This window comes from Chenopodium album, chromosome 18, assembly GCF_948465745.1.
Source record: "Chenopodium album chromosome 18, dcCheAlbu1.1, whole genome shotgun sequence".
NCBI classification, from domain to species: domain Eukaryota; kingdom Viridiplantae; phylum Streptophyta; class Magnoliopsida; order Caryophyllales; family Amaranthaceae; genus Chenopodium; species Chenopodium album.
The window spans coordinates 41,475,593-41,495,525 of NC_137851.1; the positions used below are offsets into that span (position 1 = coordinate 41,475,593).

The window sequence follows — 19,933 nt, forward strand, 5'->3', positions numbered from 1 at the left end:
GCAAATCCAAAAGAAAGTTGCTAAGTTTAGATACTCAACTTTGAGTCAGTGGCGGATCCAGGATTTTCGAACTGGTGAGTCGCCATCAATAACTGATCACTTGTTTCAATCCAAAAATTATATATATATATATTTCACCAAAATGATTTCAATTCAAAAATAGGACATAAAAATCCATACTACAATGTATTTAAAAATTCAATCTTACAAGTCGAAAGTACGTACTCTAAATAAATAACATGTTACAAACAAATAGTACGTACTATGAAATTATTACATTAAATTAACTTTATGATTTTTTACTTAATTGATAAGCTTTGTGGGAAAATATTAAAATTGGTTGCGCAAATATAGTATAAATAGAAATAAGAATTATTAAAAAATTATACGGAGTACAAAAAAATAAAATAGTGAGATAACTTAAAGAGACCTGTTATTAAATATAACAGGTCTCTTTAATGAAAAAAAGAAATCAGCGCAACAAAGATTCATATTCAATGTCAGCAGAAAAGAGACCAGTTATCTAAATAACAGGTCTCTTTGTTATTTATAAAACTCTGACAAAGTGTTAGGCAGCAATAGCAGAAAAGAGACCGCCTATCTATAATAGGCGGTCTCTTTGATATTTTTTTTTTAAAAAAAAATCAATTTTTTTTTTGCTGGTGAGTCACGTGACTCACCATGCACCTACATAGATCCGCCCCTGCTTTGAGTCTCATTTGACAAAAAGTGTGGGTCCTTATCAATATTATAATATGTTTTCTAATTTATTTAAGTTTTAATTTTTTTTTTTTTAAAAAAAAAACTTATAATATGATTTGGTGGGCTATAAATTAAAAGTGACATTAATATACTTTAGAAAGTCTCACCATTGGGAAATTATACTTCACATGAGTTGTTAAATTGAGAAGCGGGTTGGATATCACCATTGGAGGTAAAAACAACTCATTTTGTATTTTAACACTCAAAGTTGAGTCTCACTATTGAAGATGGTCTTATATTCTACATCAATCATGGAGTATAATGAAAGTTGTTACAATGAAGCCCGTGACACTTTATCAACAATAGGCTTTGAAATTGTTGCTATACAAGAACATGCTCGATTAAGTACGACGACTAATACATAGATTTATCAATTAACTAGGGCTTTCTGGTGGCGTTCCTCATCTTCGTCTCGAGGGATGACCCTTCGCTCTTCCTCTCTGCTTCATCTTCCTAAAGGCTTGGGCGGACTAGGGCTTCGTAGTTTACAGAGTTTTAACTCTGCGCTGCTAGCTAAGCAGAGTTGGCGTATATATCATCATCCTCAGCTCCTGGTTTCACGTGTGTTATCAGCGAAGTATTCCTCCCTTCACTCTTTCCAGCCGCGTCGGGTTTCACGGTCTTCGTGGGGCTGTAGAGGTCTTTTGGCTGGCATGTCCACTCTGGCTCAAGGGATTGCGTGGAAAGTAGGTTCGGGGACTCAAGTTCGTCTCCTCGAGGATGTTTGGGCCCCTGGGGGGCTCGTTTCCTTAAAATCTGGTTTAAGTGAGCCGGATGTTCCGACTCATGTTTCTTCAATTATTTATCCGCGTTCTTACGCGTGGGATACTTCTAAGGTATATAGGTTATTTGACAATATTACGGCTTCTCGTATTCTGTCTACTAACCGCCCTCAAAAACCGATGGATGATTTTGTGTATTGGAAATTTACACGTGATGGTCAGTTTTCCACTAAATCGGCTTATGCGATGCTGATTCGCCAGTCCATGGTGTTAGTGGTCAGTGATCTGGTTTCGGCTTCGTGGTGGAAACGCTTTTGGGGACTGCCGATTTTGTCCAAGTTGAGGATGTTTTGTTGGAAGCTAATTCATGATGCTTTACCACTTTCTGCTACTTTGCATTCTCGGGGACTTCCAGTCAATCCCGTATGTGTTCTTTGTCATGATTACTTGGAAACGACTTCACATTTAATTCGAGATTGTCCGTTTGTTACCCATCTCTTGACCACTAGTCCCCTAGGATTCTAGAGTACTTCTTTGAGTGTACACTCGTTTACTCGCTGGTTCACAGAGCTTATTTCTGATTATGGGAAGTCTCAGAATTGGCATAGTCTAGCCATTTTGGTCTCTCTTTTGTGGGCTATTTGGCTTACTCGTAATCAGATTGTTTTTAGACAGGCGGTCTGGTCTCCTGCTTCCGTTCTTCATACTTCTGACGAATGGGTATCGCGTAGCTCGGAGGCTGCTAGACTTTCTAGCTCTGTTTTGTCTTTCCAGCGACGTCTGTCTCCGTGTCCTCCTCCTATTACATCTGGGTGTTTACGTGGCTCATATTCTGGTATCGTAGATTGTTGTATACTCTTTGATGGTGCTTGGAACAATCGTGATCAGAATGCAAGGACAGGTTGGATTTTCAGAGAGGAGCTTTCCCCTATTGTATTAGGTGGGTTTGCTCGAGCCTGTCGGACTTCGTCAGCTTTACAGTCGGAACTACAAGCTTGCTTATGGGCTCTTCAGGCTGCTAGACGAAAGGGTTTTTTGTGTCCTCTCCTGTATACGGACAATTCAGTTCTGGTTTCCATGTTATGTCGTTCGTGCTCGGATGATATTACTTGTGTTTGGTTGTTGGGGGCTATCAGAGATATTATGTTACAATTTGATTCCTGCTGGATTTGTAAGGTTCCTCGTCTCTGGATTGCTCCAGCTTATTGGTTGGCTGTTCGTGCTCGTCGACGCCATTTTCTTTTCTAGTCTTTTTGATTGTTGTTTTCTTTCCTTTGTTATTTTGTGTTTCTTGTTTTTTTCTATTTCTCATTTTGTACTTCTGCTTCGTTGTATGAAATCTTTGTCAAAAAAAAAAAAAAAGATTTATCAATTAAAGTTAATTAAAGGAAATTTTGCGAATAACTACCGCAAAAGTTCCAACTTCTGCGAACAACTACTTTTATCTTTTTTTTTTTTTTTTTGCGAACAACTACCACAAACTTTGTATTTGTTTTGTTAACACTACCAGTTAACGAAGGATGTCTGCTTGCCGTATGTGGGGCCCACCTTTCGTCCTTTTCCCTCCAACTATCTCTCCTTTAAATTAACGATCTTTCCCCTAATTAGATACTTTTGTTTCTTTGAATGTTTGTCTTTGAAAAAATTTAGGGCATAGGTGAAATTGCTCACCTAGAGATCGAATTCATGCTATTAGGATTGAAAAAACAGGTAATATTCATTCATTTTCTTAATCTTTCTTATGGTTTCTGGTTAATTGTTCATTTATTTGTGTATTGAACGAATTAGGGTGGGCCCCACATACGGAAAGGAAATGTCCATCGTTAACTGGTAGTGTTAACAAAACAAATACAAAATTTGTGGTAGTTGTTCGCAAAAAAAAAAAAAAAAAAAAAAAAAAAAAAAAATAGTTGTTCGCAAAAGTTGAAACTTTTGCACTACTTGTTCGCAAAATTTCTTTAATTAAATTGTTAACTCCTCACTTTTCAACAAACTAATTATTTAAATAACCATGTTTAATTTCGAGCTAATTAATGGCCATCCAACTAAAAATGATCCGTACATGTAAAGTAGACGACGTAAGCATTGAGAGTTTGGGACCGTAACGCCGTTAAGTACAACTAAGCAATTTTCGTACCTTGACGAAATGACGATTTTTTTTTTTTTTTTTTTTTTTTTTTTTTTTTTGACGACTTCCTTCCGCACTGTTACGATACTCCATTATCATCATCGTCTATAATCAACGACTCTAGATGTTCTAAAATATTCGAAATTTGAAATAATGGAGATGTTCTATTGAGAAAACTAATATAATGGAAATGATCAAATTCATGTTGCTTTAGATGTTCGAAATATGACCCTCATCAAATTATCTCATGACAAGCAATATAGTAGTACATGAAATCTCAATGGCGAAAATCAGTTTGCTTGAATTCAAAGAATTGGTATTCATTGAGATATCTTAAGAAGTCCTCAACAGGCTGACCGTTAGGCGGTGCGCTGAGCGGTGGCGCGGGCCAAAGTTTGTTTTTGGGGCCTCAGGGTTATAATCCGTTATAAAATAGTTGCTGCTCAAATATTACAATAGATAAGCTTTGCTTTAGTAGATTGAGGAAATTTTTCACTTAGAACAGACCCTTAGTCCCTAATCAAGTTGAATTTTTTAAAATAAAAAATATATTATTTTCCAAAAAAAAAAAGATTATTATAAAAGCTATTAGTGTTATTTTTTGAAGCAAAAACGCAATTAATTTAGTACAATTAATTAAAGTAATTAACGAAATATTATACAGTGGTTAGTTGTAAAGTTGATTACCCTAAGGCCTTGCTTAAATTGGGGGTAATATATTAATAATAAAAGTCAAACTTGAAAATACATAAGTAACTAGTTTTGTGTCCCGTTTTGAATTTTAACATAAATTTTTAATCTATACGTCAAACTTTAAAATATATCATTAATACAAAATTAGTTAGGAAATGATGTGCTTTTGTGATGAATTGGTATCTAGTAGGCATGTAAGGACTGATAATAATGTTGGTGAAAATGTTCGATTGAATACATTAAAAAAATAAAAAATTAGCAAAAAATAAATTAAATAAAATAAATGTTCAAAGTTCGCCGAGTTGACCCGAACCTAAAACTTTGGACAAGGATTGAACATTTCTTAACTCTTAAACCTAAAATGACCCAATCCGAGATTACTCATGACCTACCCTAATTGACAAGTCTAAATTCTATTAGAATGTGAAATATATTATTTTAACTGATTAGTATATATTATAAATGGATGTTTTACGCTTTAAACTACTTCCTTCGCTCCAAAAAAAATTATGATATAAAAAATAAATTTATATGATAATTTTTAACAATTATAATCTAATAATTTTTTTGAATAAAATTATAATTCAATTTGTACATCTGAAATATTGGTATTTTATCAAAAATAAAACTCTAAACTAACAATTTAATCTTAAAATTTTATCCAAATAGAATTCTAAACTAACTTGTTTATCTTATGAAATCTATATAAATCAATCCAACATGGCGCAACACTTGGCAAAAAGTTGGAACGCCAAGTGTCGTTGCCTCGTGACCTGCTAAAAGTTTAGCTTTATATATTAGTTATATGATATGATTAGAGATGTTGTTGCAAGAGATAAGGTGTTAACAAATGAAATAAGATAGTTGTGTCATGAGAAAAAGAGAGAGACGAAGCCCTCATAATGGGGTAATAGTTATCCACCCTTCCCTAGTGTAATTATTACCCCTAAAATGAGGGTAATAGTTCTTCTTTCTTTATCTCATACCATACCATCAATACATAATTTTCTATTTAATCACTTCATCACTATCTCCTCCTCTATATTCACTTTCTTTTTGCTTAGTTTGAATTTTATTACCCTAATAATACATCTCCTTCAATCTAAGCATGTCCTAAGATGATCAAAAGTTACTTGAATATAAATAAGAAATTTTTTATCTAATAATCCAACCTTTGCGCGGTCTTATTTTAGTAATCTAACCTTTAGATTATTCCACATTAATCCAAGCTAAGTTTTTGGGGGGATGTTCTATTCTACTAGGTCAAGCACGTCACTTAAACTAAAATAAGTCACCGCATGTTGCATTTTCATTTGTCGAGAAATATTTTAGATTTTAAAAAAGTAAAAACTTTTAATAAAAAATAAATAAAAAGGAAAAATACCCATAATAATCCCACCTTTGGGGTGTCCACGATAAAAAATCCTACCTTTGGGATTTTTTAAAATAATCCAACCTTTCCTATCCGCTCAAAATGGTCCCAAGTGACCTATAACCAGTTGATTAGTGTGTTTTTTTTTTTAAAGTTTAATTTATATCTGTCACTACGTGATTGGTAAAAAATAATTTTACTTAATTATTTTAAAAGGTTTAAAAAAAATTTTAAAACAACCACCACCATTTTAAAACAACCACCACCTACCCACCGCCACCATCAGCTCAGACTTCGCTGCGCCCAGACCAGACCCTTCGCCGTGCCTAGACCAGACCATCAGCCCACACCTCTGCATACACCTATTCATTCACAACCACAACTCCCATCATCCCCTACTTCACCTCGCCAACAACCACAAGCAGAGCAACCACCACTACTGCCTCCAAGCGCCATCAATCACACCAAGCAGCCTCCACCCAACAACAGAATTCACACACACCACCATCCACCTTCACCATCAGCCCACATACCGCACCAAACACAACCAGCCAGAGATCTCAGATTGAATCTTCATCCGGTTCGATCGAACGCAATTATGGGTTAGAGATCTCACATCGAACACGGTCGACGGTGGAGGAGAAGTCAGGGGAGAGGAAGAGAGTGAAAATGGGGTTGGAGGAGAAGAAGGAGAGGGGATTGGTTGTGGTGGTGGGGTCAAGGCGAGGGGAAGGGAAGGGAAGGGAAAGGGGCAGCAAGGGCTGGTGGAAGATGAGGGTTGCCGGCATGCTAGCTTGGTTTTTTTTTTTATTATTTTAATTATGAAAAAATTAGAAAATAACATCACAAAATTGTCACAATTTTGATTATAACACTAGTAGAAAATACTTAATGGGAAGCCCCAAATGGCAAGCGGTTTTAAAAATCCGCTTGCCATTTACCCAATTTTTTTAAAAAAAACCTCTAATATTTAATGGCAAGCGGTTTTGGTGCGAACCGCTTGCCAATATATATAATGACAAGTGGTTTGGGTTTGAACCGCTTGCCATTAGATATATTGGCAAGCGGTTCAACCCCAAACCGCTTGCCATTTAAAAAAAAAACCCTAAAATAATAGTACTTAGCTTGTAGAGTTGTATCTGCCCACCCCTCCCTTCATTTCTCTCTCTCTCTCTCCTCTTTCTTTACTCATTTTCGCTGCTCTCTCTCTCTCTCCTCTTTCTTCTCTCTCTCTCCCGTTTTCCCTCTCTCTCCTCTTCTCTTCCCTTTGCTCCTTTCTTCTTTCTTCTTTCACTTTCTCTTTTTTTTTGTTCTTTCTCATCTCCACAAATTCGAACCAAAACCAAATAATTTCGAGCAAATTCAACCAAAATCCCAAGTAAAATTTCGAGCAGATTTCGAGGACAATTTCGACCAAATTTCGAGTACAATTTCGAGCAAAATCGTGCATGCGTATGTGTAGGGAATATTTCAAGCATTATGATAACCCCAAACTTGAACCCCACTGTGATCATACACTAAAGTACGGTGGCGTTCCAAAGGGAAAGACAAAGAGCAAAAAGAGTCGCCAACAAGTTTTAAGGAACTTGTACCCAAAAGACAATCCAAAAGGACCATCAACTACTCCATAAGGTCTTAAACCAAACAGGGTCCGGGGATGAGGGTACGAATCCAATCTACAAAAGAAAGGACCCGCCCTATAAAATAGGCCTCTACTTTGTTCTGCTCGTATTCATGCGCGCTTTTCGAATAACATACAAACATTATATTAATCCTACCCTGTTTATCTATGTTGGTTGAAATTAATACACAAATAAATCTATTATTGGCGATCACTTGTATTAAAATCATATTAGCCTAAACCAAATTATTAATTATCTTATTAAGCGTGATTTCAAGTACAAATTCCCTTTAAACCTGCATAAAAGGTGTGATCAAGCAATAACAATAAAACATAAATCAAGAAACATAATAATAAATCAATGAACAATAATGATGATAATAACATGATAAGGCATAATAAAGCTTAATAATAATAGCAAGATCCTAGGCATGATACTAACAAGATTAATAACAAATCCTAGCATGTCACTAAGCAATAAAGATCAAAGCTTTAAACCTAACATGGTACTAACATGATATTAGAAAGAGTAAAGGCACCCTAAACATGACACTAGAAAGCATTAAATAACATCCTAACATGATACTAGAAAGCATTAAAAGCATCCAACATGATACTAGGAATTATAAACAATAATAAGCATGCAATCTACATTGTGAAAGAAATAGGGAGTAAGCTAATCTACTTACTTCGAAGCCTCGTACCTCTTTCTAATAACAAAATACACAAGTTAGTAAACTTCAATGAAAATAATAAACAATAATTAAAGAATAATCAAATTAAATAAAGTTTAGACTAGATTTGGACCAAACCCTCAGAAAATATCAACCTTGCACGTCTAGGGCGAAGGCAACTTCGAACTTGGCTAAGAGACTCAAGATCTTGTGAATGCGGAATATTGTGTTTTGTAAAAAGCTAGTTTAGAAAGAGAGGGAAAGAAAAGAATTAAGTAATTCTTGAGAGGGAATAGAGAGGATTGAGAAAGAGTTGATGATTGTGAATGATTTCTGAAAACAGGAATTCGGACCCTATTTATAAGAAAATAATCCGGAAAAACGCGGAATTTGATAAGGAATAAAACTCCACGCTGTCGCCAGGACTGGACTCTGTCGCGACGCGACAATGTCTGTCGCGCGGCGACAGACTTGTCGTCTGGCGACAGCCTGTATAAGCGCGTTTTTATCTTTACACGGAATCCGATCTTTAATCAACTTGATCTACGGAATCCGTACAGAAGATAAAATACGTATTTAAGATAATAAAACAATATTTTATTCCAAATAAAAAAACCTTTAAAGATAATTAATTATTAATCCTATCAATATTAGAATTAAAAAGAACTTTCTAGAAACTTCTAGAAAACTATAATTAATCCTAATAACTTTAGGAATAACAATTAATATTGGGCCCTCCTCTAGATCATTGGGCCGTATTAAAATAAAGCACCGGGCCCAGTTTAGTATTTTGGCCATAACTTCCTCAATATTCATCGGAATTGGGCTTATAATATATCGTTGGAAAGGTCTTTTCAAGCCCCATCCAACTACACCATTATTGGACCCCTATCATGGACCAAAATAAACTGAAATGGACGTTTTCATAAAATAGAGTGGGTTTTCGAAAACAGAAAGAAGGATTTTAATAAAAACTAACCGCAACACTTGACTTTTCACACTTTTACCTCATTCGATTATGTTTCGACGTGAATGGTATTCATCACTGGGTTTGGTTTTGGGGAGACACAAATGAGTGTCTACAGAAGCCCCCACTTTGACTGAGTTTGAAGAAACTTAAGTTTCGAAAAACGAGAGTCAAAGTATCGATAGGGACGGAGAATGATTCAAAATGTTCTGCAATTCCAAATCATTCTTATAACGCCGATACCTGCAAACTAATCATTAGTTAAACAGATAAAAGAGTTAAGAAACGCGTATCTTGCACCGTCGAGCACACGTCTCTGAACGTAACCATCTTGCTGTTGCATTATCTGTTGTTTGTGACAACCTCCACTGTGCCTCGTGAACGCCATCCTTGAAGATAACTATATGTCGCCGTCTTCAATACTCTTGATCCTCCACAGTATTTCGGGAACATCATCGAAAATAACTGTATGTCGTCATCTCCTGGGTGTGGCCATACGTCGCCACAGCAGTGTATCGCCGCTATAGACAATCTCTTCTTTACCTTGAGGGACCGCCGAAGGTGACCTTGCTTCGCCATCTCCATCATTTGTGACACTACCTCGTCTCGACCGTACTTCACCGCTAAACAATCTCCCTTTATGTTGAGACATCGCCAAAGAATCACTCTACCTATTGACCCTTAATATCATTATTTATCATTGCTTTTATATTTGTGCCGGTACTTTGGTGCTTTTGCCTTTGTAAACCATTACTTTGGCGCGTTTACTGAACCAATATTTCGGTGCCTTGAACCATTATTTCGGTGCCTTATTACGAGCCGCTCTTCTCAAATATAGGTGACAACTTCCACAATCTTAGCGAATGTTCTCGAAGACCGCCTCATCACGAACCGCTCTTCTCAAATCTAGGTGACAACTTCCACAATCTTAGTGAATGTCGTCGAAGAAAGCCTCATCACGGACCGCTCTTCTCAAATATAAGTGACAACTTCCACAATCTTAGCGGACATTGTCGAAGATCGCCCATCTTGTGCTATCCTCTCAAATCTTGATGACAACTTCCACAATCTTAGCGAAGGTCGTCGAAGATCGCTCATCTCGTGCTATCTTCTCAAATCAAGTGATAACCTTCACAATCTTAGCAAATGCTATCAAAGACCGCTTCATCTTGAATCGTTCTTCTCAAATCTAACCTCCCCAATCATAGTGAAAGCTATTGAAGGTCGCTTCATCTCAAACCGTCCTTCTTAAATCCAAGCAATAGACTCTTTTTAATCTTAAAGCCCCCTGTTGAAGGCTTCGTCATCTCGAATCTTCAAATCTTCTTCCATCCTAGGAATTGAAATCGTTGTGAACCGTTACTTTGGTGCTTGCGATGAGCCAATACTTAGGCGCTTTAAGCTAAGTGAGACGATCTTTTGTCAGGCCGATCACTTATTGTTGATTGTAATCGAGCCGATTACTAAATCATGTCAAATTGCTTATAGGGGCTAACTGGCGTACCAAGGAACCCAAAATTGCTGAGCCAGGTCTATATGACCACATCATGAAGCCACGTGACCTGTCGCTGCACCAGCGCAAGCCAAAAGTTCCTGTCGCCGCGATATCGCTCCAAACTTTCAATTTGGTCGTTTCTTTACAACCAAATCTGCTCAAATCTTTTGCAAATTAAGGCTCTTCATCTCCATATAATTTTGCTGAAACTTCTCTCATCTTGGAAGAATCTCATATATCTATACTCGCGGTTTTTCGAAAAAATCCGGAAACATTCTTGCTCGCTGGAATGTACTTGCATCTATATTTTAGACTATAGGACTTTGCTTATCTTTTATTATCTTAGGGTTGACCTAAGGCTTAGTGTTGCTTGACTCATTGATTTGACATGACTTAACTCAAATCGTTTGACACATGTGCTAGACTCCACTCGATGTGATATGACACGACATGACTCAAAAACAAAAATTTTCCGTCATTTTTGTGGAGGGTACCGAATTTCTCCCGAAAAAGAAAGACGCGAAAAAGAATCGAAGTGTTTAATGGTGCATGTTGAATGAGCTTAATCAAGTATATGCATTTGATACTATCCCTCAAGGTATAAGGATTAATTCATCCTAAACTATCTTAGTTGACTCCATTATGAAAGTATTTAGGTAACTTAGGCACGGAGGCTAAGCACTTCATACTTTGATACAATGATGATTATAAGTGATGAGTGATGTGACAAAGCTTGTTTCAACATTATGTTAAGATTTCATGACAAATGGTTCCTAATTGGAAGTCTATTTAGTCATGTATCTGTGATGTGTGTGAAAGTGACACTAAAGCTAAGCTGCAAAGGCTAACAGTGTGGAAAAGTATTATTTGATAAGAGTCAAATAATGATGACTCTTAGGCTAGGTAGGCTAATGATGTAAGGATCAAGCCCCCAAGTCTAGCTCTAAGTAAATAGGGATGAACATTGGAGATCCCTTGATATGATCATGGTGTAAGTGTGTGAATGTGAAAATGAATGCATTTTTATTATGGCCGCACCTCAATATGAGGTTGCCTACGTATCTGTTAAGAATCAGGCCAAACGTAGCTCTAGCCGAACCCCGCACAAGTGTGTGTATACCTCAAAAAGGTCTTTTTTAAGGGTTGTAACGTGGTTAGGCTAAAGGTTAGAGAAGAAGGGGATAAAGGCTCAAGACCCTAGATAAGCCCCCAAGGTGTGCAACCTTGCTTTTAATTTGAATCTTTGTATTTTTATGCCTGAGGTTTTTTCTCTTTTGAGCTTTTTTTCTTTTTTTTATTTTTGCTCTATCTTTTTATTTTGCTTTTGCATTTTTTATTTTATTTTCATAAGTGTGGGCAATCCCGATCATGCGGTCTATCACTCACTTGGCATTCATGTTTCTCAGGCACGGTACCGAGCACTCGATAAGAGGCGCAATCTGAGACATGTTCTTATCAAAGATATTTTTATATCCAAGACATTGGAACACTTGCCCTTTTGTACACTTTTATTTATTATTATTTTTTTTGTATCATTTTTTTATTTTGAGATCACTCAAGCTTTCATATTTGGAACTTGCATAAGTTACACACCATCCCATCCCAAGGTTAGGTAAATGTAGGTTGAAAAAAGAAAGGTCTATCGTTAGACGAGGCTCAAAGTGGTTTATCAAGAAAAGGATTATATATTTAAAGGGTGAAGACGATATGACATGGCTACAAGGGGTGCCTCCCATCATTGGTATACCTTGTGCTTAATTCGACCTTGATTTTTTTTAATTTTTTTTTTTTTTTTTGAATTATGCAATGATCATATGCAAGAAATTAAAATGCTCATTTTATTAAGGGGAACAAAAAATTAAAAAAAAACCTACGTAATAAATCTAAGGAAGACAAAAGGTGCCTATGCTAGACTTATTGGGGAAAGGTTTGAAAAAAGAAGAAGAAAGCATGAAATCTTAGTGAGAAGCTTGCCTTGTATTTTGTCTCATCATTACTCTTTTTTTTTCTTGTCAATCACATGACTCAAACTCGATTCAACATGCATAAATGGAGAAAGACCATGGAAGAATGAGGGGAATAATATGTGTGGAGAAAGTATGTGGAGAGTGGGAAGATGATGGAGATGAAGAAATATGGAAGAATTAGGAATAGAATGGACCCTAACTCAAATGACGGAAAGACGACTCATGCATGAACCTAAGACATGGTCATGGTGACATGTAAAAAGTGTGTGCTATGACTAATGAGTGTAGGTGACATGTTAGCACTTGTGTCATGACCATGTGGCTAGACTATGTGACTAGACTCAAGTAAAGACTAAGTTAAGACTTCACGTATATGCATTAAACTGGACAGGCTGTGGTATTTTAGTCATAACTTTTAATCTGTGACTCTGACTGGGACGAAACCAACGCCTAATTAAAGATAAAACTCGGGGCTACAGATCCATAGGTTGTACGACTCGTGGTTCTTCCTAGAACTCCGGCTATGACCAAAACAAGTTGACGCATGTGCAGTATACGGGAATAAAAATCCGGGTTGACTAAAAGGAATTATGACTCTATTTAAGGCCATTTTTTTAGTTCAAATTAATTAATTAATTAATTAAACAAAGTCCTTTAGTCATTGGTCAATTCATTTAGTCTTTAACACAAGTCAAACAAACGGTTAACACATATAATAAATACAAGCAAGGGTGCACAAGTAGTTCACATAGTCACAAGATGAGTTTGCAACCTAACCATGGCTCTAGTTCTCTAAAGTTCGAGGATATGGGTTAAGTCAAAAAGGTCCATGGTTAAGAATCCATGTGCATTGCACACAAGCCTACCGGGAGGGTTGGAGCGAATGGACAGGATTCCGCGAGTGCGAGATGAAATCGGACTCGACTCCATGGTTTGGTGGATTCACAAACATTACACGTACCCAAATCTGAACTTTGCACATGATCGTGGGATATTCCATTGGGCAGGTGAAGCAGGAACCCCCAGAGGGTTATATCCATATGTAGAACACATATGGGTTTCAGAAAAGTGAGAAAACGACTCAATCAATAAGCAAAATCGAGCCAACAACACTAGAAAAGGTCAAAGCAAGAAGACAGAACCCTGGCTCGGTATTGGAAGAACTTGGCGCCAGACTACAGGGACTGTCGCCGCAAAAAAGTCCCTGTCGCCAAGCGACAGAACTGTCGCCAGGCGACAGAAACTTTTTACGGGCGACAAGCCCTGTTTTCTAGACGCTAGTTCCTACATGCCTTGGCAAGTTTCTGTGTTCTTCGAATTTTCCAGATTTCGTATTATCTTTTCGATTCTAGTCATGAAAGATATTTCCCAAATTTCCTACGTGTAAAATTCCTATGGATTGACTCATGGGGTGCTCCCATGAGGACCTTTTAATGCATATGACAATAATGTTAATCAAATCACGCACATGAAATACTTAGAATTTTTCGAGTCTCATCCGCTCATTCTAAATAATTGCCAAAATTTAATAAATTTCAGGAATATAAATAGAAATCCTCCCCAGTGGAGTCGCCAAAAACTGTAGGGAATATTTCAAGCATTATGATAACCCCAAACTTGAACCCCACTGTGATCATACACTAAAGTACGGTGGCGTTCCAAAGGGAAAGACAAAGAGCAAAAAGAGTCGCCAACAAGTTTTAAGGAACTTGTACCCAAAAGACAATCCAAAAGGACCATCAACTACTCCATAAGGTCTTGAACCAAACAGGGTCCGGGGATGAGGGTACGAATCCAATCTACAAAAGAAAGGACCCGCCCTATAAAATAGGCCTCTACTTTGTTCTGCTCGTATTCATGCGCGCTTTTCGAATAACATACAAACATTATATTAATCCTACCCTGTTTATCTATGTTGGTTGAAATTAATGCACAAATAAATCTATTATTGGCGATCACTTGTATTAAAATCATATTAGCCTAAACCAAATTATTAATTATCTTATTAAGCGTGATTTCAAGTACAAATTCCCTTTAAACCTGCATAAAAGGTGTGATCAAGCAATAACAATAAAACATAAATCAAGAAACATAATAATAAATCAATGAACAATAATGATGATAATAACATGATAAGGCATAATAAAGCTTAATAATAATAGCAAGATCCTAGGCATGATACTAACAAGATTAATAACAAATCCTAGCATGTCACTAAGCAATAAAGATCAAAGCTTTAAACCTAACATGGTACTAACATGATATTAGAAAGAGTAAAGGCACCCTAAACATGACACTAGAAAGCATTAAATAACATCCTAACATGATACTAGAAAGCATTAAAAGCATCCTAACATGATACTAGGAATTATAAACAATAATAAGCATGCAATCTACATTGTGAAAGAAATAGGGAGTAAGCTAATCTACTTACTTCGAAGCCTCGTACCTCTTTCTAATAACAAAATACACAAGTTAGTAAACTTCAATGAAAATAATAAACAATAATTAAAGAATTAAAGAATAATCAAATTAAATAAAGTTTAGACTAGATTTGGACCAAACCCTCAGAAAATATCAACCTTGCACGTCTAGGGCGAAGGCAACTTCGAACTTGGCTAAGAGACTCAAGATCTTGTGAATGCGGAATATTGTGTTTTGTAAAAAGCTAGTTTAGAAAGAGAGGGAAAGAAAAGAATTAAGTAATTCTTGAGAGGGAATAGAGAGAATTGAGAAAGAGTTGATGATTGTGAATGATTTCTGAAAACAGGAATTCGGACCCTATTTATAAGAAAATAATCCGGAAAAACACGGAATTTGATAAGGAATAAAACTCCACGCTGTCGCCAGAACTGGACTCTGTCGCGACGCGACAATGTCTGTCGCGCGGCGACAGGGTCTGTCGCGCGGCGACAGACTTGTCGTCTGGCGACAGCCTGTATAAGCGCGTTTTTATCTTTACACGGAATCCGATCTTTAATCAACTTGATCTACGGAATCCGTACAGAAGATAAAATACGTATTTAAGATAATAAAACAATATTTTATTCCAAATAAAAAAACCTTTAAAGATAATTAATTATTAATCCTATCAATATTAGAATTAAAAAGAACTTTCTAGAAACTTCTAGAAAACTATAATTAATCCTAATAACTTTAGGAATAACAATTAATATTGGGCCCTCCTCTAGATCATTGGGCCGTATTAAAATAAAGCACCGGGCCCAGTTTAGTATTTTGGCCATAACTTCCTCAATATTCATCGGAATTGGGCTTATAATATATCGTTGGAAAGGTCTTTTCAAGCCCCATCCAACTACACCATTATTGGACCCCTATCATGGACCAAAATAAACTGAAATGGACGTTTTCATAAAATAGAGTGGATTTTCGAAAACAGAAGAAGGATTTTAATAAAAACTAACCGCAACACTTGACTTTTCACACTTTTACCTCATTCGATTATGTTTCGACGTGAAAGGTATTCATCACTGGGTTTGGTTTTGGGGAGACACAAATGGGTGTCTACAGTATGGGTGTTCAAGTTTTTTAGGTCAAATTCAACCATGAATACTCTAGATCTAGAGTTTTTATGGTCGAATTTGACCTTTAAACCATAATTTCAAGCCAAAATTGGCGTTTACATGGTGGTGGATCTAGTTTGGGTGGAGGTCGTGGTGGGTTAGATGGTTTTGTTTTTTTTTAAGGTGGGTCTAAGGTTTTTTTTTATTTTTTATTTTTTATTTCGATTTTAGTTTTAATTTTGATTTTAATTTTATTTTTGGTGGGGGTCGTGGTTTGGGTGGGGGTCTGGTCGTGGTGGGTGGGGGTTGTGGTTTGGGTTAGGGTCGTGGGTGGGGGTCGTGGTTTCGGTGAGGGTTTTGGTGAGTGGGGATCTGGTTTTGGTGGGTGGGGGTTGTGGTTTGGGTGGGGGTTCTGGTGGGTGAGGTGGGTGGGGTCGTGGCGGGTGGGGGGTCGTGGTGGGTGGGGGTTGTGGTTTGGGTTAGGGTCGTGGGTGGGGGTCGTGGTTTCGGTGAGGGTTTTGGTGGGTGGGGATCTGGTTTTGGTGGGTGGGGGTCGTGGTTGGGGTGGGGGGTCTGGTGGGTGGGGGTCGTGGTTTGGGTGGGGGTTGTGGTGGTGGTGGGTGAAATTTATTTATTTATTTTTGATGAAAATCAGAAAATGTAATATTTGTTATAAAATAAGGAGAAACATGAGAGATATTCAGAGAGAATCGATCAGTGTATTTCAATTCCATATATATATATATATATATATATATATATATATATATATATATATATATATATATATATATATATATATATATATATAGTTAGGGTTTGCTTGGATAAGAATATAAACCCTAGATATATCTAGAATATTCTGGAATGATACAACAAGTATAATGGGCATCCATACAATATTTCATAACATTCCCCCTTGGATGTCCATTGTCGAAAGTTGTGCCTCGTTAAAACCTTAATAGGAAAAACCCTATGGGATAAAAATCTAATTAAGGAAAAAGAGTACAACATTCTTCGTAATACGATCCGGATGCTGCCTCATTAAAAACCTTACCAGGAAAACCCAATGTGGGACAAAACCATGGTTAAGGGAAAAAGAGTGCAGCTCGTATTTTCTTCCCCTGATAAATACATAACGTGAAATCTTCTAGTGCAATAAATCTAATGTGATATAGTTCGTTGGATTACTTCTCCCATGTAGCAAAATACCATTTCTTGATAATTGATCCTTTCAAATTGATCTTGAATCTTCAAATCTTCAGATGCACTTATTGAAGTGTCTTCATTTCTTCATACTTGTGGAAATAATATAAGTGTTTACCACTATTTCATTCAATAGTTTTGTTTCGAATTGTCATAACAATTAGATGCAATGCCTAGGGATGGCAACGGGTCGGACTCGGAGCGGATTATGCTAAATCCGACTCTGATCCGACAAGAAGTCGGATGTTAAATCCGACTCCGACTCTGATATCCGACTCCGACTCCGACTTCAATATCCGACCTCCGACTCCGATCCGACCCGACTCCGAGTTTCTTTTACATTATTTAATATACTTTGAGATGTTGGGCTATTTGGGCCTTGACAACCCACACCCAATGCCACCATGACCCACACAAAAATCCACTATCTATTGGAGTCGGAGTCGGATAATCCGTCAAAGTCGGACATTTGTCGGAGTCGGATTTTTTTCTCGGATTTTTTTTAGGATCCGACTCCGACCCTCCTCCGACTCGGAGTCGGATTATTTTAACGGAGTCGAACTCGGATTACTTTTTTCTCGGACTCGGAGCGGATTTTTTTACCTCGGATCGAGGCAGAGTAGGGTCGGATTCGGACTGGATTGCCATCCCTAGCAATGCCTTCTTCCGGAGGTCATATATACTACAAAATGATGATCAATAATTGATCACATTATCCATACATAATTTCATGGCAACACTTGATATCATCATATATATTTCATTTTCTAAGCTAGTATCATATGAATTAAGAAATTAAACTAATTACATATTGTGCTCATGAATCTTCTGGACCATAAGAATACTATTCTCACTCAATGTATCTCAACTTTATTCTCTAATTAGACATTTCATGTTTTATATGAGAGTTCGCCAATGACGAATACTAAGACTAGTTGAATCTCACATACTCAAACTTCTGGTTGAGATATCGATACATAGTCATATTGACTTTTCAGGAGTTTGATAATAGTTGCAAAATTCAAGATATAAAATATGAAGGGTTTGGTATTTAAATACGTCGTATATAAGTTCTTCAGGAACTCTTCTTACATGAATCATAATAAGCTATTATTAAAACGACGTCATCAATAATTTCATCACTAGTGTAAGCCCATTGGAATATAAATATTTCTTTGTAAGTTCCCATCAATGTTGTATATACACCTTACTATACATTGAACAAACATTCACACATACCACAATTATTATATAGAAACTAGCTAGTGCATGCAATATGAGATATAGGAATCATGATAAGATATTGAACAAAATATACAATGAGTAATGCATCTAACAGCTTCCTAAATATGCAATAAGCAATCCATTAACTTATGACTCACGCATGCGCATGGATATAAGACTCAAATTAAATCAATGCAAGACACTGTACAGTGTGGATTATTTAAAAATTCATATTTCATTGGACTTCTGGTCCATGATAACTTTTGATGATTATCATTATGTCAACATTATAATGGATATATGTTTTAGATCCCTTATTCAGTAGTCCATTCTATCATGCATATGCAAATTATTCATCGGTTCCATTGTGTACCGGTATCATAAAATTACTTTAATGTACATTTCGCATGCTATTTTATGATATCTGAATACATTTTTCATTGGTACCATCATATCTTTTCTTACATAATAGGCCATCTATTATAATAATTCAGATATCTATACCACCTATCAAGGGTATTTCTCACACTATGGTATTAATATACTATTATTATACTTTAAAACTATCAACTGCACTATCTTCCATATATCACATATTTATATTGGAACCGATCATACAAACTACACTTCAGGTGTAGTGATTTAATGAAAAATTGGCAAGATCTATCTTAATGTATTCACATAAGTCATTATCACTATAATCAAAATATATCTCTTTATGCCTCATAACGGTATACAAAACAAATTATAGATGTGCAACATATTTTGATACAAAAGTTGGTATATAACTTTACAAAGTATCATTAGAGGGATCAACTAATTATAATTTTATAATTTTGCCAACTTACTTCAATTCTTCCCCCTAAGTTGGTAAAATATCTGAAATATTGGGGCAATTCTTCACCAACTTAGAATATAATTTCATGTGCAACAAATTTCATCTCTTAGGTTAATAATATATATTCAACAAATTTTTATCTCTTTTGGAGAATAATGAAATTTTGTTCTCTTCTAGATATCAATATTAATAGAGGGGTAATAAATTGTGCAGTTGTCTAATTTCTTATTCTATTTCTTATGTGCTGACATACAATAACCCCAATCAAGAGAATTGTTATACAAATATAAATTTTCTTGTAATTTCACTAGGTGGTGATCTTCGGGATCACTAGAAATATTGATAGTATGATACTAGCTACTTAAAATTTCCACATATAACTTGTACGTGGTGAGCTTCTGATCACCTAATATTTGTCAACATATAAATTATTCTAGTGAACCAATTATTCAGAGAAACCAATATATTATCTCTTGAACTTTTCTTTTAACATAAACTATTAAAAATCACAATCCAAATGTAGTTCAATCTCAATGTTATGTCTTGCCATTCAATTTATTTCATATATTTAACATGAGAGAGCGTCAGCACATTATTTCTTTCATATCAAATGAAACTTTAGGTTTTTATAATGGGAATTTATTAAACCCCGGATGGCCTAATTATTAATTATCACATCCAATCACTTTTCCTTTAGTATTTAAATTATGGCCAGTTTTATAATATTGGTGATCACCTTA

General features: G+C 36.1%; 1 protein-coding gene across 1 annotated transcript; it reads left to right on the forward strand.

The window, feature by feature from the left end:
• Positions 1-1,181: 1,181 nt before the first annotated feature.
• On the forward strand, positions 1,182-2,732 carry LOC145592153 (uncharacterized). Its single transcript, XM_081648613.1, has 2 exons — positions 1,182-1,907; positions 2,010-2,732. Exons 1-2 carry the CDS (start codon positions 1,182-1,184, stop codon positions 2,730-2,732), a joined length of 1,449 nt encoding a protein of 482 aa, XP_081504739.1.
• Positions 2,733-19,933: the final 17,201 nt, after the last annotated feature.